We start from the raw sequence: 22,157 nt of genomic DNA, 5'->3' as shown, positions 1-22,157 counted from the left end.
CTACGTTAGAAGGAAAATGTTCATCTAAAAACAGGGGACTTTGGAGAGGGTAACTGTTAGGAGGATAAGAAGCATACAGGCATAAATGTTGTGAAGTCAGCTACTACCATTTATTTACAATGTCTAAATGTTAAGAAGTTTCTGTCACAACTGAACTTATTCAGGTTCATTGTAATAGTTTGAGGGGGAAACAAGAAATGGGCAGAAAAATAAATGTTATTTTGAAAGTTAACTCAAAAACATTTAAAAAACAACTTTTCCTTACAAAAGTAGCCCACATTTTATTGGCTGCTCCAATTACATTTATAATGCATTGAATCCTCAAACACTGAGGACAAAAAAAAACATTTAATAGATTTATGCACAAGAAACGTCTACAAAATTATGTATTTTGTTTTCGATCTGCTTCACACCACTAAGTGCCTCATATTGAGTGAAACAAAAAATAAAAGAAACCCAGGCTTAAAAGAACAAACTAAATATGTTGTTGGTAGGAAACAATTGTATTCAATGAAGCATGTCCTGTACACAAAACTACTAAGATAGTGGCTCCAACTATATCTATGAGCAAAAGTCTGACATTTGAGTAACTGGCACTTACAGCTACCCAAAAGCCTTGTAGTAGTCCCTTAGAGATTGTGTCTCTCCTAAAAAAAGTAGCAGACCAACTCTCAACAGGAATGAGATGCTGGCCTCTGTAAAGACAGGGCTGTTCTGCGGGTGGGACTCGTGAGACTGGGCTGGCTGGAGCTCGGGGGTAAGGCATGGAGTGCCAGCGTTGTCACAGTAAGAAGGCCTAGGCTCTTATTCACTGTCACTGCCATCGCTGGAATCTGAGGCCTGCTCACTGCCACTCCCGCTCTGGGCACGGCCACCCTCTGAGTGGTCACTACCGCTACTGTGGGCCGGAGACACGCTCCTACTCCTCTCCCTATGGCTCTCCTTCTCCTCCTCGCTCCCACTGCCCTCCTCCCCACTGCTCCGGGCTGCTCCATTCTTGGGCTCGTTATCATCGTTATCACTGTCGTCATCGCTACCGAAGATCTCCACCTCATCCGCCAGCTTGACCTCCTCCTCGCCACTCTCACTGCCGCTACCACTGGCCTTCCTCCTCCGTTTCGCTTCCTCCTCGTCATCATTCTCAGCTCCACTACGCTTTCCATCCTCATCCTCCCTGTCAGAGTCACTGTCAGAGTTGTCTGCCTCACTCTCACTGCCTTTCTCCTTCTCATCACCTGAGGTGGAGACAAACAGATACAGACAATTAGTTCATATGGATCTAAGAAGCAGTCGTAAACAGAGACTCTTCAGACACAGTAGTAAACATTGGGGAGGACAGAGACTGACCAGAGTCCTGCAGTTTACCCAAGTCCATGTCCTCTTCTTCATCCTCTGGTTCATGGTTCTCCAGCTGAGCCTTACGCGCATCCTAATGGACAAAGACAGATGTGGTTATTTCTCTGATTATTTAGATGTTTGCAAATTTACACTTTTCTGCTGATGTCCCCCCCACCCAAAGGAGGGCCTGACTAGCAGTTTCACCTGTGCTTCCAGCTCCTTGTCGTTCATGTCTCTGTGCTTACACACCAGCACAGCGTTTGTAGTAGACTGGGCTCCAGCCTTAGCTCTCCTCTTACTCAGCCTCACTCTGCAATCCAGGACAACACAGTCAGAACAACACAGTCAGAACAACAACCTTCACAGGTGGTGTCCTCAGGCCAAAACAAACCAACTAAACCCACCCTAGAAAATACAAATCTACCAGAATGCGATTCTCTCTTCCAAGAGAAACCCATGTCACCTCCTGTTACAGTAAACCCAACAGACCCCCACTTTGAGACCCCCCACTCCAGCCAGTGGTTACCTGGTCTCCAGCTCATTGTAGTAGACTCCATCTCCGTCTCTGAAGATAAAGAAGTAGTTCTCCTCATAGCCCTTGCTGGCTTTGTTCTTCACGTTCCAATTGTACTCCCTGGCTATCTTATAGTCATACCTAGAACACACAAAGAAACCATCCTCATCACATCTAGTTCAATGTTACAGTAAGTGTGTTTCAGAGATTCCAACACCATAAAGGTTCTGTACTTGGACAAGGTGAACCAAGTAGGTGTGAGGAAGTAGACAATGACAACGTGAAAACTATACTATCCCAATAATATTCAGTTAACATATCAGTAGAATTGTTGGTGTCCCGTCTACTCAAGTGTGTAAATGCTTGTTGGATGACTCACAGATCATCAGGCATGTAGTCCAGCTCCTCATCCACGTCTCTCTTGCGCTTGCGAATGGTTTCCTCATTGGGCAGGAAGTAGGCCACAAACTGGTTTCCTTCCTCATCCATCATACCTCTGCAGGTCACAACAATAAACAATTCAGAACATGATGTAAATTGTCATAGTGCAGGACGGTCACAGAAAATCACAGACACACACACAATGTGACAATGTTTTCTCCTCACCTAATCATGGCCTGTGACATCATCTCCACACCCTGGGGTGCTGACATGTCTTTAGGCGCAGGATCAGAGTCGAAGATTACCTGAGCACACGGGTTGATCCACATCTGGGGAGCAGAGAACAGAACATACAAATGCTTACTCTTTACCACAACACACTAGGGCAAGACAAAAACAGTTAAACACATCCAGCTTGAAACAGATACAGGAACCAATGACTCCCCAGGAACAAAGTTCATGGGCATAATCCAGATAGGTAGCCAAGACCAGTACAATGATACTGTATGTCCTGATGAGTGCTATGGATGCTCACCTTGAAGTCAGGGAACACAGGCATCACCTCCACAGGAGTGACTCTGGGTTTACTGTAGTGCTGTGCAATCTGGGGGAAGAGGAGGAACACAGCGTGTGATGTACAGATACTAGGATCTTAATTTGATCACTTTTGTTGCTGAGAATTGTCCTGTTATATTATACAGCTACATTAACAGTGTACCACTTTTCATGTAGCCTCATTTTGACCAGCTAATAGCCTAACCACCAATCAAGCAACATTATGGACTAAACATTAAAATCCTGTTGCTGCACAATTATTTTGCTGTGACAATTTAGGTACAAATAAGATCCGACATTAACCTTGTTTGTGATGGAATTAATCATATTAGAAGGAGCATACAATGAACTGTGTCATCTCTGTGTAGCTGGACATTGACTTTGAAGTTGTTACTGAAAGACCTATTTGGACTGAATATCGCACAGTAAAGTGTGCAGAGCCAAACACGGGGCACTCTCACCGGTTTCTGTGCATCCTCAAAGGTCTTTTCAATAGCAGCAATCTGGCTGTCCCTATCCTTGTATATCTCCTCCTCTGTGAACTGCTGTTTGACAGACACACCAATCCTAAGGACAGAACACATAGGTCATAGAAGGGGTGGGACAAACAGAAAACATTACAAGATGGGAAGTGTGTATGCTGAATGTGGTGGTTAGCTAGCCTGTTAGGTCACACTTACTTGACTTCCACTTTCTCATTGGAGACACCATATCTGTTGAACTCGGTAGAGATGTACTCAGTTTTCCTCATCCACGGGACCACCTTGGCGTGCTGCTGAGATCTACAGGAAAACAAACAAAGAGCTCATAACACAGATTCCAAGTCATTCTTAACATTTTAGTTGAATTTTGTCACACAGATACTGTATTGACTGGTACACAGTCTGTATCCAAACCTTTTCGAGCTGGATGGAGCTGTGATGTCTTCCTCCAATAACTTCTCATCAGCTGGATCAAGAAGAACTAGAAAAATAAGGATGGGACGATTCTAATTCAGTACTACACAAGCTTCAAGTAACCACCACAAAAATATACTGACTGTGTGGTATAACAGTGTGTATGTCGTTCAGAAACGTACTGCTAGGGTCGACACGGTAGGTGTCTGGGTTAATGAGGTCGATGGTGACGCCAAGGTCAGGCTCAGTCAGCAGCTCATGTTTGTGTTGCTTCTCTAACGATGTAGCCTTGTACTGCACAAACCTGTCAACACCAGACAGAGCAACATCCAGTCACATCAGAGTCAGTGGCAGATCGGTATTTATGGGAGAAGGCTTAGAAAAGAAAAGCTGCACACTGTGGCTCCAACAACAATACATGTAATAGACATAGCAACATCTGGACTGACCTTTATAGCAGAAGGAACTTGGTAGGAACAAGGGTGTTTACCTGTGCTGGTCAAATGGATATGTGATGAATTTGGGATCAAATGGGATGTCAGGCAGGCTATTGCAGTACTTTACCCGACAGACCACACCGGACCTGGGAGAATGGTTGGGACAAACATGGAAGCACACTTTTTTTTTAAATGTACAGAGAAGAAGAAGTCATCATCATGTTCTATCAACCACTGATGCCACATATCCTCATAACTACCTAATGGTCATATGGGTTTTGATCTGTCAATGACAGGGCAGGTAGGCAGCCTAGATGTTAGAGCAGTAACCAAAAGGTTGCTGGATCGAATCCCCAAGCTGACAAGGTAAAAATCTGTCATCCTGCCCCTGAACAAGGCAGTTAACCCACTGTTCCCCGGTAGGCAGTCATTGTAAATAAGAATTTGTTCTTAACTGACTTGCCTAGTTAAATAAAGGTTTAAAAAAAAATAGAGATCTCCAACCCCATTTGCATTTTAAAAAAACACTTCTTAAATTGTAACTGAATCTCTTTTGTTGAAACATCAAACTGCAAGCATTACCTCTCTGGAACAGTTCTGTGTGATGAACTCCTAGACATGTTGATAGAAAAAGCAAGTGTTGTTAGCTACACACTCAGCTGAAACTGAATAAATAGGAAGTAACACAGCCCCCATTTCAATAGTAACGTATGATGGCACAGTCAGAACATATGTAAATTATTATGATCGCTAACTAGCCATGCCGTCATTAGCTAGGTTGCGGCAAAGCAAATACATCGGAGAAAATATTTACCTGTGACCGTCTGAGTCTCGCTGGGCTTGTGTCTGTATAGTTGGAGCCATTCTCTTAAAATAATGATCACGACTGGAAACACAGCTTCACGTAAATTCAGACAACCGATCAAGTAACTCCTTACTAAAACACTTTACCTGAAAGAATAAGAACCTCCTCCGTTGACTACCTAGCTATTTACTCCAAAGTAGTCAGAGCTTGCGCTCTTTTTGCTTTTCTGTCTTGGCTGGCGGCATCTTACTACTAGTAGGACCCCTAATATTTTCATGGGTAGCTTCGGAGCGGCCTGAATGTAATTGCGTAGCAGATCTACCGTCATGTATTTGCTATATATCGTATGTGGATTTGTGGTAGGCAGTTGTACCTTAAACCGGTCAGTATCAATTTAAACGATTCTACGTCGGAAAGCAAGCTACAGAAATAAAATATCATCGCCCTCTACTGTATTGGAATATAAAATGGAGAAATGACACTGACAACCAATCTGTAGCATAAAACTTTTTGAAATAGAAGTGCAACAACAAGCTTGGAAAATGCTAGAATTTATTCTGTCTTCGGATGCAAAGAAATAAAAACAAACGTACCATTGATGTCACTGCCCAGTTTAATACCTGACATGTCACTTTCCTAAACAAGAAGTCGATATTAAAGACAATGCTTGTTTTAGGCTATGCCTGACATTACAGAATGACAATCGTTCAATTAAGACAATTGACATGTTATGAACAGGTACAATTCGAAATGTGGAATTAATCTATGGATTCTAATAATTTTCCTCATTTGCTATTAGAGCATTCATGACATTATTATTGAGGTGTGAGCTTTACAACAGCAACAAAAAACAAGGAAACCCAGATCTATGGTCTTCATCAAAAAAAAGCTACAATGAACATTTTAGTTTGAGCGCAAATTACAAAACTTGCAAAATACTGATGAGTGCAAATTATATTTTCATAATGTTGTAACATTTCCAAGAGTAAAGCTTTTCATTAAATATGTGTGTCATGTCAATAATGTTAGTGTTCTACATAACAAAACAATCCAGTGACACTGTCATGTAAGTGCCCAGACTGAAGCGGATTATGTATATAGACAGACAGAAAACAAACAAACAAACGTGTACAACTATGATAATGTGCAAGTCTGCCGAAATCCACAAAAATGACATTGACTATGGACTAAATCGCAGTTTAAAAAAAAATTCAGAGCATCTGCCAAGTGTCTTTCAAATTTTTTTACCTATATCACATATTAACAGACAATAGAAATAGAACATGTTCATGGTTCATGCTTTGGTGGGGAACACTTAGCAGCCTTACTATGCATCAATTCCAGTTACTGCAGGACCCCCTCCCTGGTTCTTCCTGCCAAGCTGGGTGTCTCTACCCATATCCAACAACAATCCAACTGCATTCAATGCAGTTTGTTCATGTTGACAAAGACCATGCACTATATCTAAGAGGGAACCAGTAGCAGGGAGGTAGAAAATGACTACTTGTTCTCATTATTTTATAGGAGTGGCTCAAACATACAGCTCCCATCATTTTATATCTGGAGAGATCCATCCAACAATCCATGATGTGCTGTTCCTCATATTCTTTCCCTATCTCAGGTCTGCATCTGTCCAGAGGGATCCACTCTGTGGAAAGAGGACAATGGAGACTTTATTCATGAAAGTGTCAAAAACTTGACCTATTCACTTGTCAGTATCTGTAAACACATTCTTGTGACATGCTACATGGTAATAACTATTAAGAACAGTATAGTTTCCCATTTCAGATACAAGTTATAGTACTGCATTTAATCTGATCACATCTAAGAACAGATAGAAATCAAAATTAGGACTCACCTGCTCAACATGTACAGCATTTGGCCAGGGTCATCTGCAAATACCCTGTAGTAACACAATGAGAATGGAAGGTGTGTTTGATACTTCATCTGGTTATTTGCAAGACGATTGAAAAACAGCAAGTTGCCTGTGTGTAAAATATGATTAGATACTCATACCCATCTCCCCAGTGATAAAATGCCTGGTCCTGGTAGAAAATACATAGGAATAGCCACACGCTTATGGTCTCCACCCAAAATATTACAAAAAGGAACCATAGTGAGGAGACAAGCAGCTCACACACCATCCTGGGGCTTCTACATTGAGACAGAGCAGAGAGGAGAGTTAAACCATAGGGGAACATACCAACACTACAGTCCTATGCAGACAAATAGTGAAGGTACTGGTGGCAGCAACATGAGAACTGCTAGTCCTGAAGAAAGATAACAATATTAAGCAATGCCAATTTTAGATCTGGATTGCAAACACGGTTTGTTTTTTAGTTGAAAGCAAGGACATTTCAGGGATTATCAACACTAGCACATGAACTCAAGCCCAAACCAAACAAGCAGTATGTTGGTCTTTGCAAACTAGCAGATGTCCTAGCTAAGTAGGGAGGAACGTTGATCAGCTGTGTTCAGTGAGAGGGTAGCTAGCTGCTAGCTAACTCAATCTTGGTGACATGCATCATTGCCAGCTAACAAAAAATATTGGAAATGAAGTATCTTACCTTTAATCGTGATGGGAGCAGATTTAATGGTATCCAAGTCCGTGAATATCAATAACATTCATGGAGGCAAGATGTTTAGCTAAACTTGGTTGGTCTAGCTAGCTAACGTTAGCTATACGCAATGCTACATACAGCTAGATAGCAATTAGCACCAGCTGACTGAGTTTTTTGTATTGTTGGCAAGCTAGAACACTTAGCTAGCTTGCTTAATAACTTATTTGGGAAGTTAATATGATTTTACTTGATCAAATATAACATTGTATCGCTATTTAGCCAGCTAACATGCATGTTTTCAATGTTCATGGGTAGCTTTGCCTGCATACACCAGCAAAGTTACTGCGTTACCAGTGAGTTATTTCCGGTGTTGTGCCGAAAAGCCCCCCCGCCTCACGTTTTAGGCAGCGTTTCATGTATTTTTTTTATGGCGGTTTGATCGCAGGGAGGCACTAGTAATGTCTGCAGTTTTCGGTTTGGCTATTTGTTTCAAGTGTATTAGTCTATAAATAAATCTCTTTGCCAAAATTCGTAATCTCTCCCATGTCTTATTCGACGAGTAGTTCTGAAATGTTTATTGCTTGCCTACAAACTGATTTGTTGGAAAGGTGGCATCCTATGATGGTGCTACGTTTAAAGTTACGGCGTTATTCAATAAGGCCATTCTACTGCCAATGTTTGTCTATGGAGATTGCATGGCGGTGTGGTCAATTTTATACACCTGTCAGCAACGGGTGTGGCTGAAATAACCAAATCCACTCATTTGAAGGTGTCCACATACCTTTGTATATATAGTGTGTATATATATATATATATATATATAATATAAATTCAAAAATTATGGAATTAAAATGCAATGTCTGTTGGCACTGAAATACATACATATTCCATTGAGCCATACATATTCCAAATTTGGCAAATGACAGTACAGGTAGTGGAATGTAATAACTGAACAAATAATGGCAACCAGGCTCAATGATTCTGTACAAAGTGAACATTTTCTAACACAATGTTCAAATTTCTTATGCTCCAAATTGAAAAGACAGGACACAAATTATATACTAAAATTACTTTATTACAGTTGATTTCTGTTCAATATCCCTCTGCCAGCACAATAGTCATTATAATACAAACAAAATAGTAGATTTGATCCTAGTTTTATTCTTGTTTCATGAATATTTTTACACATTTCAATTAACTTTTTTGTATATTGTTTTGGTGAAAATGTATGTATAATCTTCATAATCTTTCAGACATTCAATAACAGGTTTCACAATTTATACATTTTAATACAGGTTATATATGAGTTGTAGTGGTAATGCTGTGCCAAGGAAGAATACTGACATTTCCTCATAGAAATGGATCCTCTGTTTTCATAAGTAGCCTATCACCACTCAATCTTTTCAAGCCTCTACATTGACCATCTGACCAGAACCAAATAGCTCACATCATGCTATTTTTAAAATGTCATGCCATCAGGCCAAGCCAAAGGGAACTCTGGAGATGAAACAATGCAGTGGTGTCTTAGCTTGGCAGCTCTGGGATGGCACAGTGTTTGACCAGAGGGAGGACCTCCATTGTTCTTTAGCTGACACCATCAATGCTAAATTATAATTAAAAACATTATCCAGGTTGGCAGAGAAGCCTTGTACATCGTTAAAACAAATATGAATAAAAATATCTAAGTAGTCTCCCTCACAAAAAAAAAATATTTAAAAAACATGAACAAAAAGGTGTGATGGGTTGGCAATCGATCTCGTATGAGATGAGGTTTCATTGGCGGTTAGTGCTATCCGAGATCCTTGGGACATCCCTACCCTGAACCCTAAGTATTTGAAAATGTCAACTCCAATGGGGTAGGGACATCCCAAAGACCATGGATAGCAAGGACCTTTCATTGGCCTGACATGTGAATTAACCATTGACCTAAGAAGCTGTTGACCTGAACATGGGCTAGGTCCCAATAATCAGAAATACCTTTTTTCCCCTGACCACTGATCATAGAAGACTTGGTCGGTATAAGCATTATAGTGGTAAATTAACCTATTGAGGCGTTTCAAATCTCTGTGGTTACAAATGAAAGGAAACATGAGGTGGAAGGTTTTGGAGAGTATTGGGACACACTCACAGCCCTATGTACTGTAACATAATGAAACCCATGCCTGCTTTTTGGAAAGGACAATTGGATATGATTCTGAGGCAGATATTGGAGAATTGTATTGGGGGATTAGTCTGCAACCATTTAAAACAAACTTCTCCTGCATCTCTTTGTGCCCGTAAAATTAAAAGTTTTTGCCGCACAATTGTAGCATCACATTCAACAAGAACAAACATCAGAATAGGTACTAATCTGGTGGATGTGAATGTAGAGAGGGTGGAGTAGAAGGAAACACAGGAAGTACAGACTTACTGCAATGACAGGCGTCATGAAGGGTGCAATGACTAACAAAGTGTGTGACAGTAAAGGAAAATGACAGTGTAGGCTATGCATGCACAGGAAGCAGTAAGAGTCAGTGTACACACAACCAAGCTCACTTTTCATCAGTTACTTTACAGACCCTCATACCAATCTCAACGTTGTTTAATATTTGGTTAGTGTCTGTCAAGTTAAATAATGTTAGTCTTATAGATTTGTTTTTTTTTAAATGTTCTTCGTCACAAAGCAAGTTTAGTTAAACTCTTAAATTGTAGATATACACAATATGAACATTTCACCCCACTTTAATTTCCTAAGATATCTGCAACATTAGGTATTTTAAAGCCTTGTGGCCTTCTCAATATATATGCTTTTAAAGTGTTTTAGATTTCCATACAGAATAGTTACCCTCATAGTAAATGCAGACTTGGTGATTGAGGGAATGGAGGGTGAGAAAATAAAGAGGGGAACCACAATGGCATAAACTCACCCATGAAAGAAGCAGTTTCATGGGTGAGAGAACAAGCTCACAGATAGAACCCACTGTGGGTGTCCAAGGAAATAACTACATAAGTGCTTTGCCACCTTTAAAAGATCCGCATTAGGGGAAACAGTGCCACTGTCCGCCCCAGCACCTTGGCTATTAATTTGTGGACGAAACAGAGGTGCGTTGAGGGAAGTGTGGTAAAACAAATAGCGCGTGCATTGATGTCCGATAGGAAAATAAATAGTGTTCATTGTTTGCAGTAACTTCGGTTGTTGTAACATCCCAAATGGACGTGGCAGTTTTACCATTAAGGATTCCAGCTTTAACCACTTTTTAACCACTCACCAACATAAGTGTAGAATGATCATTTAGTGCGAGTGTTATATTTACATGCAGAACACCAGTAACTAACAAGTATATGCTCTTCATTTACCTGCCATTTTTACTTTTAGGGTGATGAGATGGTCTCTTTTTTCCTGATTGCAGAGTTTTTAGTGTTGCTCAAGTTGTGGACCATTATCATTTTAAACACTGACTGCATTACATTAACCAGCTCCCACAACATGTACTCCTTGCCAAGCCTGCTGTCATGGTCAAAAACATCCATTACATTGAGATTAAATCTTTCCCTTTCAAACACATTCTGAAATCATATATATTTGTCCTACTTATGGAAGATATGCTCTACTGTGCCCACTTACTTCATGTTAAACCTGGCCTGCAACATTTAGTGCAAAATGTGTTTTTTAACCAAGCATACAATAGTCCTTTAACTATCTCTGTCACCATAATATGGTTCGTTCTTGTCCAACATGAATCCTCCATAGAGCCATAGAAATAGGTCTATATACTGGTATGACTCTGCTAACTCACTTGTAATTAACCCCAGGTATTCAAATCCTCACTACGTATCTGACTTTAAGGTAAACTATTAGCTAAACTTGAACTTCCCCACCTCAACCACATAATACAGACACACAATATTCATCCCTCATGTTGCTGTGCCTAAAATAAAGTCAAACTACCATGTGTTTTACTGTATACATTGTATGTACTGTATAAAGTGCTTTGACAAGGCAGCAGTATTTAAAGGCACTAAAATAAAATCAACTGATAAATGTCAGGGTTCTTATTAAAGGTATTACAGAGTCTTGGCTCTTGTATCGGACAATCATGCAGCCCATCATTAATTATACTGATCCCCTCCTCGATCATTCAGCCAACTAAGATGGAACTCACAATCTGTCATCCTCCGCACAGCAGACACCCAGAACCAGCCCTCAAGTACCTGTATGCATGATATTATCACCTTTAGAACTTCTGTTCAATTGATCACTTCACAAAACTCCTGATATGGACTTCATTTTCAGAGGTACATGAGGATAGATGTTAGGATCCTCTCTTCCTGAATTACATCATTTTCATTGAATGATGCGAAATGTAATACAAACATGGTTAACTATTTAATCAATCTGAGCTGAACTAAAACATAAAAAAATATGCCAGTTTTACACTGAGATAAATGATCAGTATCAGGGCATACAAAGGCACCATCTTACTGAGTATTAACATACATATACACTTTTAGCTGTTAGCTAAGCCTATAGTTTATTATGGATCTGCCATGTCCCTCTGGTTTTGGCTGATGTAGTAATGCTATGAGAGACACCGACCCACTTGGAAACCCTAAACAACAGTGAAGATTTGGATCTACTGTAGGTGGGCTATTATGGCCTAAGGAGCGGTTGAAGACTGCAACCTAGTGGCCAATGCCACACACTACAGTAGTACAGAACAGCTGAATGTGGCCATGGTTGAAGCTATGGTTAGCCTGGACCCCTAGCTTTGCATTCGAAACAGACAAATACAAAGAATAGCATCTAAAAACATTCATATTCTGCTTTAGTGTTCTTATTGGCAAATGGATAAATTAGCAGCTTAAACTCCCACAGGGAGGCATAAAATAAAATGCAGATCACTAAATGTTGGCAAAATGCTCATTGATATAAAAAGGTTCACTGTCTGTTACTGCTTCTTCAATATATTAAATGTAAACATTTAAATCTTTCAAACTGCAAGTCTAACTGTGAAATTCACAACAAAAATCTTACCTCGATGATATGACATTGGTAAAAACACAAACTTCTCTTGCTCTTACCAGCTGCAATTACAAAACAACTATTATCTTTCTTTCTTAATAAAAAAAAGGACAAATAATAACAGCCAAAATATAATTGATCTAATTCTACAAAACCCTCAGATTCTTGTATGTAAAAACGTTTCAAAAATCCTATTCACAAAATTTCACCACATTCCTGCAACAGGGGTTGATAGTAACTAAGTTGTGAGATGTTTAATAACAACTGCCTGGCTTAAAAGTAGGTTTGGCTACAACAACAAAAGCGAGTTTCATGGAAGCTGGCCAAAATACAAGCCAACAACATTGTGTCCCAGTGTCCCTCACAATCTCAAACCCAAAAGATAATGTCAAACCAACTTTCATTTGTTTCAGGTATTGTCAAGCAGCTCTATACGGTATCTGAGCAGTTTATTAAACCTCTCCCTGTTAAAAAAACATTTTAGAACGCAAAACTTTCTTCAGATTTGGAAAAAGAAACAATCTCTGCGATTTAAAATGACCATAAAAGCAGGCTAGCATAAGGAGAGTAAACAAATAAATAATAATAAAGTAACTGGATAGATAGATGGACCAATATATTATCAAATTTGGAGCAGGGGCATTTCCTGGGCTGTCTTAGTTTGCTGTGATTGGTAGACACTAAGCAACTTTTAAATTAAAAGCAGTTGGCAGATGTCAAAAGGCTTTTTGACAGTGGTCTCAGTGGTGCAAAAGGAGAGCAGTGGCTATGGATAACACATATGTACATGAAAATGATTTCTAAGAGAGAGAACACTAAATAATAAGTATTTAGTGTTGACACTGAATGGTTTCTATAGAAACAGAAGAACTGATCTGTATGTGTGCTAATAAACTGTGTAGAGGGGGTGTGCCTCTTTCAGCCCTTTTGACCTGAGCAACATTTATTTCCACACGCATTCACATCTGTACACAGGACAGGAGAGGAATAGGAGAGAGGGGATGAGAAATGTGTGAAAGAGAGGTGGAGGTGTAGTAGAGCTCAGCCCATACTGTCCCACTCTGCTCTGTGGACTTGGCAGCATCCTACTCTGACTCTGGGACTGGGAGTCTATGTGTAGGACAGGTGCGACCCGTTGGATATCTGAGAGTTGACGCTGGTGCTCCTGCTCATAGCCTGCTCACTGCGCCCCCCTGAGGCTGTCCTGCTCAGTGCCTGGGGGCTGTTCTGCACTCCTCCACTGCCTCTGGCCCCCAGGGGCACTGCCGAGGGGTGGCCCCACGGCTGAGGACCCCCGCCCCCCTGCATGCCTTGGCCCCAGGCTTGCTGCATGGGGGACCCTCCTTGACCAGAGTGATAGTGGGGTTGGTGATGGCTGCCTGGGTGCCCTGACCCTCCACTGCCCCAGTGTGGCCCTTGAGAGCCCCCAGAATGGTGCTGTGTCTGGGGGTGGGCCCAGCTGCCTGGGGCCCCTGGGAAGCTGTGGCTAAAGGCCTCTGGGGAGAGGTTGGACAGCACCATGTTGTTGAAGCCTAGACGCATGCTCTCTGAGTCGAACGCTTCGATCTCCCTGGCCTGGCGCTCCAGCAGGCTACGGATCCTCTCCGAACGCTCGTTCTGAAGGGCCAGCATCTCCTCCTCAATCTGAAGATACACATGTACACACAGCTGCTCAGTATCATAATATTTTCATGTAAAAATAGCACTGGTTTAGCAATGATAAGAGCAAACTCTGGAGCTTGAAATTAAATAAAGCCTACATTTCAATTGAAGCTTTTTGCCACTAATACACCATTACTACATCCCAAATGGCACCCTATCCACTTAAAATGCACTACTTCTGACCACAGTGCACTATACAGGGAATAGAGTGCCATTTGTGACGCACCCCATGTAAAAAAAATGTTCCCAGTATGGAAGATCAGACCTTCTGCTCCAGTAGGGCCCTCCGGAGCGACACTCTCTGCTCAAGGTCCTTCCGCTCACGGTCGTGCTGGGCATCCGTCTGCATCTTGATCTTGCTCTGGTAGGCGTTGAGTAGCTCCAGCTCCTGCTGCAGCTGCATCCTCAGCACCTGGCACTGAGCCTCCTGAGCCTCATCCAGACGCAGCTAGAGACGAGGGATGCCAGACACGGGGTCAGCACAATGTTAAAGTGATACTTCGGGATTTTGGCAATGAGGCCCTTATCTACTTCCCCAGAGTCAGATGAACTTGTGGATACCATTTTTATGCCTCTGTGTCCAGTATGAAGGAAGATAGAGGTAGTTTCGCTAATGAGGATTAGCACAATGACTGGAAGCCTATGGTATCTGCTAGCGTGCTAGTTAGCAACTTCCTTCAAACTACAAGCAGAGACATAAAAATGTTATCCATGAGTTCCTATGACTCTGGGGAAGTAGATAAAGGACCTCATTGCCAAAAGGCCCATCATCAGTAGTCAGCTTTTTTAGAAACGTATCCCTCTCCTGCCTCCCTCCCTGCAGTGTTTTCAAGGTCTCTGTGTGACTCACAGCCTGTGTGGAGAGCATCTCGTTGATAGAGTGGTCGTACTGCTCAGCCAGGATAGCCAGCTTGCGGGTCTGCTCCTCCTTTAGACGCTTCAGGACAGCCTTGTGGTCAGACTTTGGTGTGCTCTCCAGTAGGTGGTTTCTCAAGGCCTTGTACTGTCTGGTCTGGATCTTACATGTGTCTTGGAACTGTTTCTTAATCTGGAGCTCTTTGGACTGGGACAGAGGGAGGGAGGAAGAGAGGACAAACAGAACAGAGAGGGGTCAGGTCTGGAACTCTTTGGAATGGGACAAAGGAGGGAGGACAAACAGAACAGTGAGGGGTCAGGTCTGGAACTCTTTGGACTGGGACAAAGGAGGGAGGACAAACAGGACAGTGAGGGGTCAGGTCTGGAGCTCTTTGGACTGGGACAGAGGAGTGAGGACAAACAGAACAGTGAGTGGTCAGGTCTGGAACTCTTTGGACTGGGACAGAGGAGGGAGGACAAACAGAACAGTGAGGGGTCAGGTCTGGAGCTCTTTGGACTGGGACAGAGGAGGGAGGACAAACAGAACAGTGAGGGGTCAGGTCTGGAGCTCTTTGGACTGGGACAGAGGAGTGAGGACAAACAGAACAGTGAGGGGTCAGGTCTGGAGCTCTTTGGACTGGGACAGAGGAGTGAGGACAAACAGAACAGTGAGGGGTCAGGTCTGGAACTCTTTGGACTGGGACAGAGGAGTGAGGACAAACAGAACAGTGAGGGGTCAGGTCTGGAGCTCTTTGGACTGGGACAGAGGAGGGAGGACAAACAGAACAGTGAGGGGTCAGGTCTGGAGCTCTTTGGACTGGGACAGAGGAGGGAGGACAAACAGAACAGTGAGGGGTCAGGTCTGGAGCTCTTTGGACTGGGACAGAGGAGGGAGGACAAACAGAACAGTGAGGGGTCAGGTCTGGAGCTCTTTGGACTGGGACAGAGGAGGGAGGACAAACAGAACAGTGAGGGGTCAGGTCTGGAGCTCTTTGGACTGGGACAGAGGAGGGAGGACAAACAGAACAGTGAGGGGTCAGGTCTGGAGCTCTTTGGACTGGGACAGAGGAGGGAGGACAAACAGAACAGTGAGGGGTCAGGTCTGGAGCTCTTTGGACTGGGACAGAGGAGGGAGGACAAACAGAACAGTGAAGGGTCAGGTTCCTACATAACGGTCGTTAACAGTAACAGAAAACAAAAAATGATCTGTTAGTATACAATGTGTGCTCACCTTGAGGCTCTTGGGCTGCTGTCGGACCTCCATGACGTGTTTGCGTCGGAGCTCTCTCTCCCTCCTCTTGTTGTATTCCTGCTGGTTGGTGAGTTCTGTCTGGTGCTGCAGGCGGATCAGCTCAGCCCTCATCTTCTGGATGGTGTTGACCTGGCGGAACTCCAGCTCCTGCATGGACTCATGGTGCCGCAGCAGCATGGCATGCTCCAGGTCCTTCTGCGTCTGACGCTTATTCAGCTCCTACACACAGACGGACAGGCAGGGAGGAGAAACCATACAGGTTAGGAGAAAACTGCATTCTATAAGGGCAGTATTCGAAAGGAATGTTTGAACTATGTATAGAAGTAGGAAAATGACCAGAACACACAGCTGAGCCATGGTTACAAAACGAAGACTGAGAGCAGGCAAGGGGACCCTCTTTTGAGGAGAGTGAGAGAAACAAGGGACTGTATGAATGAGGAGAGCTGAGTGATTACAGCTGACCTCTCTCACTAGGTCCTGCTCCACGTTGTGGCGAGCGATGAGGATCCTCCTCTTGAAGCGTCGACACTCCAGCTCTAGGTATTGTCTCTGTCTTCTCAGCAGGTTGGCCTCCTCCTCAGCCTGGAAGTGCTGGAAGTTCTCCTTCTGCTTGGAGAGCCACTCCTGCTTCTCCTTCTTAGGGGTCGACTGGTTCTCATTCAACTCCTGGGGGAAGAACAAGGGCGGACATTAGTTTAGTTCAACTGTCGTACCCCATCAGTAGCCAAAATAGAAGCTTGTTTTTCCAATGTTTGCAAACAACGTAAATGTAAACAACACTGTATAGCCTCAAAACATGGTTAAAACTATCATTTAGATATCATGGATGGTCAGTCTATTTTTCTATGGCTGGCCTTGCTTTCCACCTGGCTACCCCTACCCCGGTCAACAGCACTGCACCCCCCACAGCAACTCGCCCAAGCCTTCCCCATTTCTCCTTCTCCCAAATCCAATCAGCTGATGTTCTGAAAGAGCTGCAAAATCTGGACCCCTACAAATCAGCCGGGCTAGACAATCTTTTCTTTCTAAAAATTATCTGCCGAAATTGCTGCCATCCCTATTACTAGCCTGTTCAACCTCTCTTTCGCGTCGTCTGAGATTCCCAAAGATTGGAAAGCAACTGCGGTCATCCCCCTCTTCAAAGGGGGGGACACTATTGATCCAAACTGCTACAGACCTATATCTATCCTACCCTGCCTTTCTAAGGTCTTCGAAAGCCAAGTCAACAAACAGATTACAGACCATTTCGAATCTCACCATACCCTCTCTGCTATGCAATCTGGTTTCAGAGCTGGTCATGGGTGCACCTCAGCCACGCTCAAGGTCCTAAACGATATCTTAACCGACATCGATAAGAAACATTACTGTGCAGCCATATCAATTGATCTGGCCAAGGCTTTCGACTCTGTCAATCACCACATCCTCATCGGCAGACTCGACAGCCTTGGTTTCTCAAATGATTGCCTCGCCTGGTTCACCAACTACTTCTCTGAATTGAACTCTGAGTTCAGTGTGTCAAATCGGAGGGTCTGTTGTCCGGACCTCTGGTAGTCTCTATGGGGGTGCCACAGGGTACAATTCCTGAACCGACTCTCTTCTCTGTATACATCAATGATGTCGCTCTTGCTGCTGGTGAGTCTCTGATCCACCTCTACGCAGACGACACCATTCTGAATACTTCTGGCACTTCGTTGGACACTGTGTTAACTAACCTCCAGACGAGCTTCAATGCCATACAACTCTCCTTCCGTGGCCTCCAACTGCTCTTAAATACAAGTAAAACTAAATGCATGCTCTTCAACCGATCGCTACCTGCACCTGCCCACCTGTCCAACATCACTACCCTGGACGGCTCTGACTTAGAATACGTGGACAACTACAAATACCTAGGTGTCTGGTTAGACTGTAAACTCTCCTTCCAGACCCACATCAAACATCTCCAATACAAAGTTAAATCTAGAATTGGCTTCCTATTTCACAACAAAGCATCCTTCACTCATGCTGCCAAACATACCCTTGTAAAACTGACCATCCTACCAATCCTCGACTTCGGCGATGTCATTTACAAAATAGCCTCCAGTACCCTACTCAACAAATTGGATGCAGTCTATTACAGTGCCATCCGTTTTGTCACCAAAGCCCCATATACTACCCACCATTGCAACCTGTACGCTCTCGTTGGCTGGCCCTCGCTTCATACTCGTCGACCAAACCCACTGGCTCCATGTCATCTACAAGACCCTGCTAGGTAAAGTCCCCCCTTATCTCAGCTCGCTGGTCACGATAGAATCACCCACCTGTAGCACGCGCTCCAGCAGATATATCTCTCTGGTCACCCCCAAAACCAATTCTTTCTTTGGCCGCCTCTACTTCCAGGTCTCTGATGCCAATGACTGGAACAAACTACCAAAATATCTGAAACTGGAAACTTATCTCCCTCACTAGCTTTAAGCACCAGCTGTCAGAGCAGCTCACAGATTACTGCACCTGTACATAGCCCACCTATAATTTAGCCCAAACAACTACCTCTTTCCCTACTGTATTTATTTTATTTATTTTGCACCCCATTATTTTTATTTCTACTTTGCACATTCTTCCACTGCAAATCTACCATTCCAGTGTTTTACTTGCTATATTGTATTTACTTCGCCACCATGGCCTTTTTTTGCCTTTACCTCCCTTATTTCAACTCATTTGCTCACATCGTATATAGACTTGTATCTACTGTATTATTGACTGTATGTTTGTTTTACTCCATGTGTAACTCTGTGTCGTTGTATGTGTCGAACTGCTTTGCTTTATCTTGGCCAGGTCGCAATTGTAAATGAGAACTTGTTCTCAACTTGCCTACCTGGTTAAATAAAGGTGAAATAAATAAAAAAATTAAATAAAGTCCTTGCATCCATAACTCTGTCTATGAACTTAAGTGTGGTTACAATTTTTCCAGCCACATCCCTCATCCTCAGTGGGAGTATGCTTTGTTATCGTTTCAACTGCGGATTGCCGCTTTAAGCAAGTCGACATGGGAGCTTGCTGTCCATATTTGCACATTTTCTGTAGAGGTTTGTCATTCATTGAGTCTGTCTGACATACTGAGAGGAGTATCTAGGCAAGCAATGGTGCATATGGTGTTTTTTCTTGAAATGATATATCAATGATTGAAGCCTTTGTATAATGTGTGTTCATCTGTATGACCGTGTGTGATTCTCTACCTCTTTGAGCTGCTCCTTGCGGAGTTTGTACTCTCGTTTCTGGGACTCTAGGAAGCTGTTGAGCTCTTTCTTCTGCTGGCTCTGAATGTGCTGCTGGAACTTCTTCTCATCATTGGAAAAGGTCTTCGCCTGCAGAGACACAAAAATTAAACACGAACATTTCAAACAAGAATATTCAACAGAGACCTAGGGAACAGTAGTAGAATCTAGACAGAGTATGAATTATGAAGTAAGTATGGCGTAAGTGAGCAAACGACCGTACATCTTTCTCCATGGCGGCCTGGTGCTTCTTAATGAGTTTCTCCATCTCCTGGGCAAAGCTGTTCCTCTGGTTCTCCAGCTCTTTGTCCAGACGGAGCCGGTGTTCGTCCATCTCAGCCTTCAGCTTGTTCTCCAGGGCCATCAGGTGCTTCTGGTGCTGCCTCCTCATCCTCTTATAGCCTGACATCTGCTCTCTCAGCTCACTGTCCTGCTCGTGCTCCTTCATCTGACGGGTCACCTGGGGGAAACATAGGGCTTATCATAGAACTCTAGGTTCAGCTTATTCTCTCCTACAGGAGCAGACACTTAAAAAACAGCTGAATTGAGCCTTTATCTCAATATCAAATTATTTCTGGGTAACAATTAAGTACCTTACCGTGATTTTTTTTCAATTAAAATACTCAAAAAGAAAAACAAAGTTTCTTAGCATAGATCAATTTCTCAAGCAAGAATTTTGCTAGGACTGTCTGGGAGTGGTCTGAGTGGGGAGAGGAAAAATAAAAACTAGCTGTTATTGGCAGAGAGGTTTGGAACTCTTTCTTATTGGTCTATTAATCAATTTACCACCTGGTGATGTCACCAGGCATGCCAAAACTCCATCCCACCAAAACAGGCAGAAATTTCAGGCAGTCTTTTCAAACAGCTCTTACACTAAAAGGGCATTATAATAATTATTACAATTCTACAGTATTATTCCATCTTCATAGGAAAAATCATGTTTTTGACTGCACTTGGCCTTTAAGGGTCCATTTTAAAATCATGTTATCTACAGTATCATTGTATTTCTAGAGCTCTTACCAGGGAGGCTGTGCGTATTGTGGCAAAGTGCTCGCGGTTGCGGTGGTGTTTTGGCCGTGGAGTGTGTGCAGGGGGAGACTGGGGCTCAGTGGGCGGCCGGCTGTTAGGTTCCGACTCTTCGCGATAAGTCGTCTCCTCCTCCTGAAGAAACAAATACAACATAGCACATTAACAGCATAAAAATATTGCTTACAAATAATCTGTGAAAGGCACAAGGAAACACTATGTCTTGTATATCACTGAATCATCTCACTATTATTAATGCAGTGTCCAGTTATCCTGCGAGCAATGTTCCCTCTAAGATCCCCTGGGACTGCAGCGCAGAAGAAATATCAGCCTGCACCGAGAAGCACAAGAGTGAACTTCACTCAACTTTCTGGTGTTCCCCTTTAGTTAACACTATCAACGTTACCCTCTATTGTGCGAAATGTGATCAAATCAACGCAACATTAGCCACTTTCAACACAACATTCCCAAAACACACTATGCAAGAGATACTCTACACAGAACGGTGCACCATAACCAATCAGAGCTGCAGTATCCCTATTTGCAAATCATTTGTTTTTAACCTTTATTTAAACTAGGCAAGTCAGTTAAGAACAAATTCTTATTTACAATGAAGGCCTACCCCGGCCAAACCCTCCCCTAACCCGGATGACGCTGGGCCAATTGTGCGCCGCCCTATGGGACTACCAATCACGGCCGGTTGTGATACAGCCCGGGATCGAACCAGGGTCTGTAGTGACGCCTCTAGCACTGAGCCACTCGGGAGTTAAAGGGGCAGTGTTGTATTTTGAGACCGGCTTGAATAAGCTAAGCAGCCAATAGACAGAGGGTAGCATAATTTGTCTGAATCTAATAATGGTATGAGAAAAATAATTCATTTTATTTTGAAAAGTGGTTTCTTGCATCAAAACAACATTTTCAGTTACCTCCTTGTGTGAAGGACAAGTGGATAAACAGGTTGTCAATCCCTACCTGTTTTTTTCATAAATCTCATGGAATGTAGGCCTACATTGAACACCACACATCGGCTGCTACTGTAGGCTGAATGATGGAACAGCTATTTCCATGTTAAAATGTTATAAGATGCATTTTCTCAACTGTTTTTTTTATGGCAGGCCACTCTGATAGGCCTACATTATGATAAACAGCCACAGTAGCCTAATTGGTCACTATCATCACTGTAACTTAATGCGGGTACAGCCTCAGTGTTCACAGTAAACGTGTGCCAGAAGTTGCACAGAATTTTCACAACGTTCAAGTTTGCGCTCAGCAGACCAGAAATGTGTTTAGTACCCCAGATAAATTGAGGGAACATTGCCTGCGGGTCCAGCTCTAAGATCATCTCTACCCACCGGTTTGAGGTGAATGACGGAGCTGTTGGACATGACCGTGTGGTCTCCCTCCATCATGTCCAGTTCACTCTTGTCATCTCCGGCGTCGGTCAAGCTGTTGACAGAGCTGCTCTGGGAGCTGGCGCTGATCGACATACTGGGGATAGACTGGTTACTGCCAACGCTGCTCACTGTGCCTGTCCTGCCACTGTTCTCCGGTTCCTGGGGACAGCATCATAACAACAGCAAGACACAGGTGAGTGAAATACTTTCAACTACAGAAGGTTATGA

The 22,157-nt window shown here is 43.0% G+C and overlaps 2 protein-coding genes across 4 annotated transcripts in view; both read right to left on the bottom strand.

Annotated features, from left to right (window-relative positions):
* Window positions 1–86: 86 nt before the first annotated feature.
* LOC109905728 (RNA polymerase II-associated factor 1 homolog) lies at window positions 87–5,320 on the bottom strand. 3 transcript variants are annotated; one of them, XM_020503265.2, is made up of 14 exons: window positions 4,936–5,320; window positions 4,704–4,733; window positions 4,175–4,267; window positions 3,867–3,988; window positions 3,685–3,751; window positions 3,469–3,570; window positions 3,250–3,355; window positions 2,769–2,837; window positions 2,459–2,562; window positions 2,232–2,348; window positions 1,865–1,993; window positions 1,543–1,648; window positions 1,348–1,429; window positions 87–1,235 (listed from the first exon to the last, which is right to left on the bottom strand). In XM_020503265.2, exons 1-14 carry the CDS (start codon window positions 4,983–4,985, stop codon window positions 805–807), a joined length of 1,608 nt encoding a protein of 535 aa, XP_020358854.1. In that variant the 5' UTR covers window positions 4,986–5,320; the 3' UTR covers window positions 87–804. The 3 variants fall into 3 exon arrangements, with proteins under 3 accessions (XP_020358854.1, XP_020358855.1, XP_020358853.1); XM_020503266.2 differs by having other exon boundaries at window positions 1,366–1,429; window positions 4,704–4,739; window positions 4,936–5,299; XM_020503264.2 differs by having other exon boundaries at window positions 4,704–4,739; window positions 4,936–5,296.
* Window positions 5,321–8,541: 3,221 nt separating this feature from the next.
* LOC109905726 (serine/threonine-protein kinase TAO1) overlaps window positions 8,542–22,157 on the bottom strand; it is a 30,709-nt gene continuing 17,093 nt past the window's right edge. The window contains exons 12-20 of the mRNA XM_031790864.1: window positions 21,888–22,088; window positions 20,530–20,670; window positions 19,733–19,969; window positions 19,471–19,599; window positions 16,721–16,924; window positions 16,238–16,477; window positions 15,002–15,214; window positions 14,417–14,599; window positions 8,542–14,133 (exon numbers count right to left, since the gene is read on the bottom strand). Of these exons, the coding sequence (XP_031646724.1) occupies window positions 13,600–14,133; window positions 14,417–14,599; window positions 15,002–15,214; window positions 16,238–16,477; window positions 16,721–16,924; window positions 19,471–19,599; window positions 19,733–19,969; window positions 20,530–20,670; window positions 21,888–22,088 (2,082 nt within the window). The 3' untranslated portion in view covers window positions 8,542–13,599. The remainder of the gene's footprint in view (window positions 14,134–14,416; window positions 14,600–15,001; window positions 15,215–16,237; window positions 16,478–16,720; window positions 16,925–19,470; window positions 19,600–19,732; window positions 19,970–20,529; window positions 20,671–21,887; window positions 22,089–22,157) is intronic.

This window comes from Oncorhynchus kisutch, linkage group LG15 (genome assembly GCF_002021735.2).
Source record: "Oncorhynchus kisutch isolate 150728-3 linkage group LG15, Okis_V2, whole genome shotgun sequence".
NCBI classification, from domain to species: domain Eukaryota; kingdom Metazoa; phylum Chordata; class Actinopteri; order Salmoniformes; family Salmonidae; genus Oncorhynchus; species Oncorhynchus kisutch.
Note: the sequence above shows the minus strand (reverse complement) of the source record. Positions and strands in the feature narration are given on the sequence as shown.

What these genes read in the sequence shown, in the direction of transcription:
- LOC109905728 (XM_020503264.2), bottom strand. Translation starts at nt 4,985, where the DNA reads ATGGCTCCAACTATACAGACACAAGCCCAGCGAGACTCAGACGGTCAC. An exon ending in TACAATGAGCTGGAGACCAG is followed by an intron (nt 1,649 to 1,864) that starts GTAACCACTGGC and finishes CCTGGATTGCAG; the next exon opens with AGTGAGGCTGAGTAAGAGGA. An exon ending in ACAAGGAGCTGGAAGCACAG is followed by an intron (nt 1,430 to 1,542) that starts GTGAAACTGCTA and finishes TTTGTCCATTAG; the next exon opens with GATGCGCGTAAGGCTCAGCT.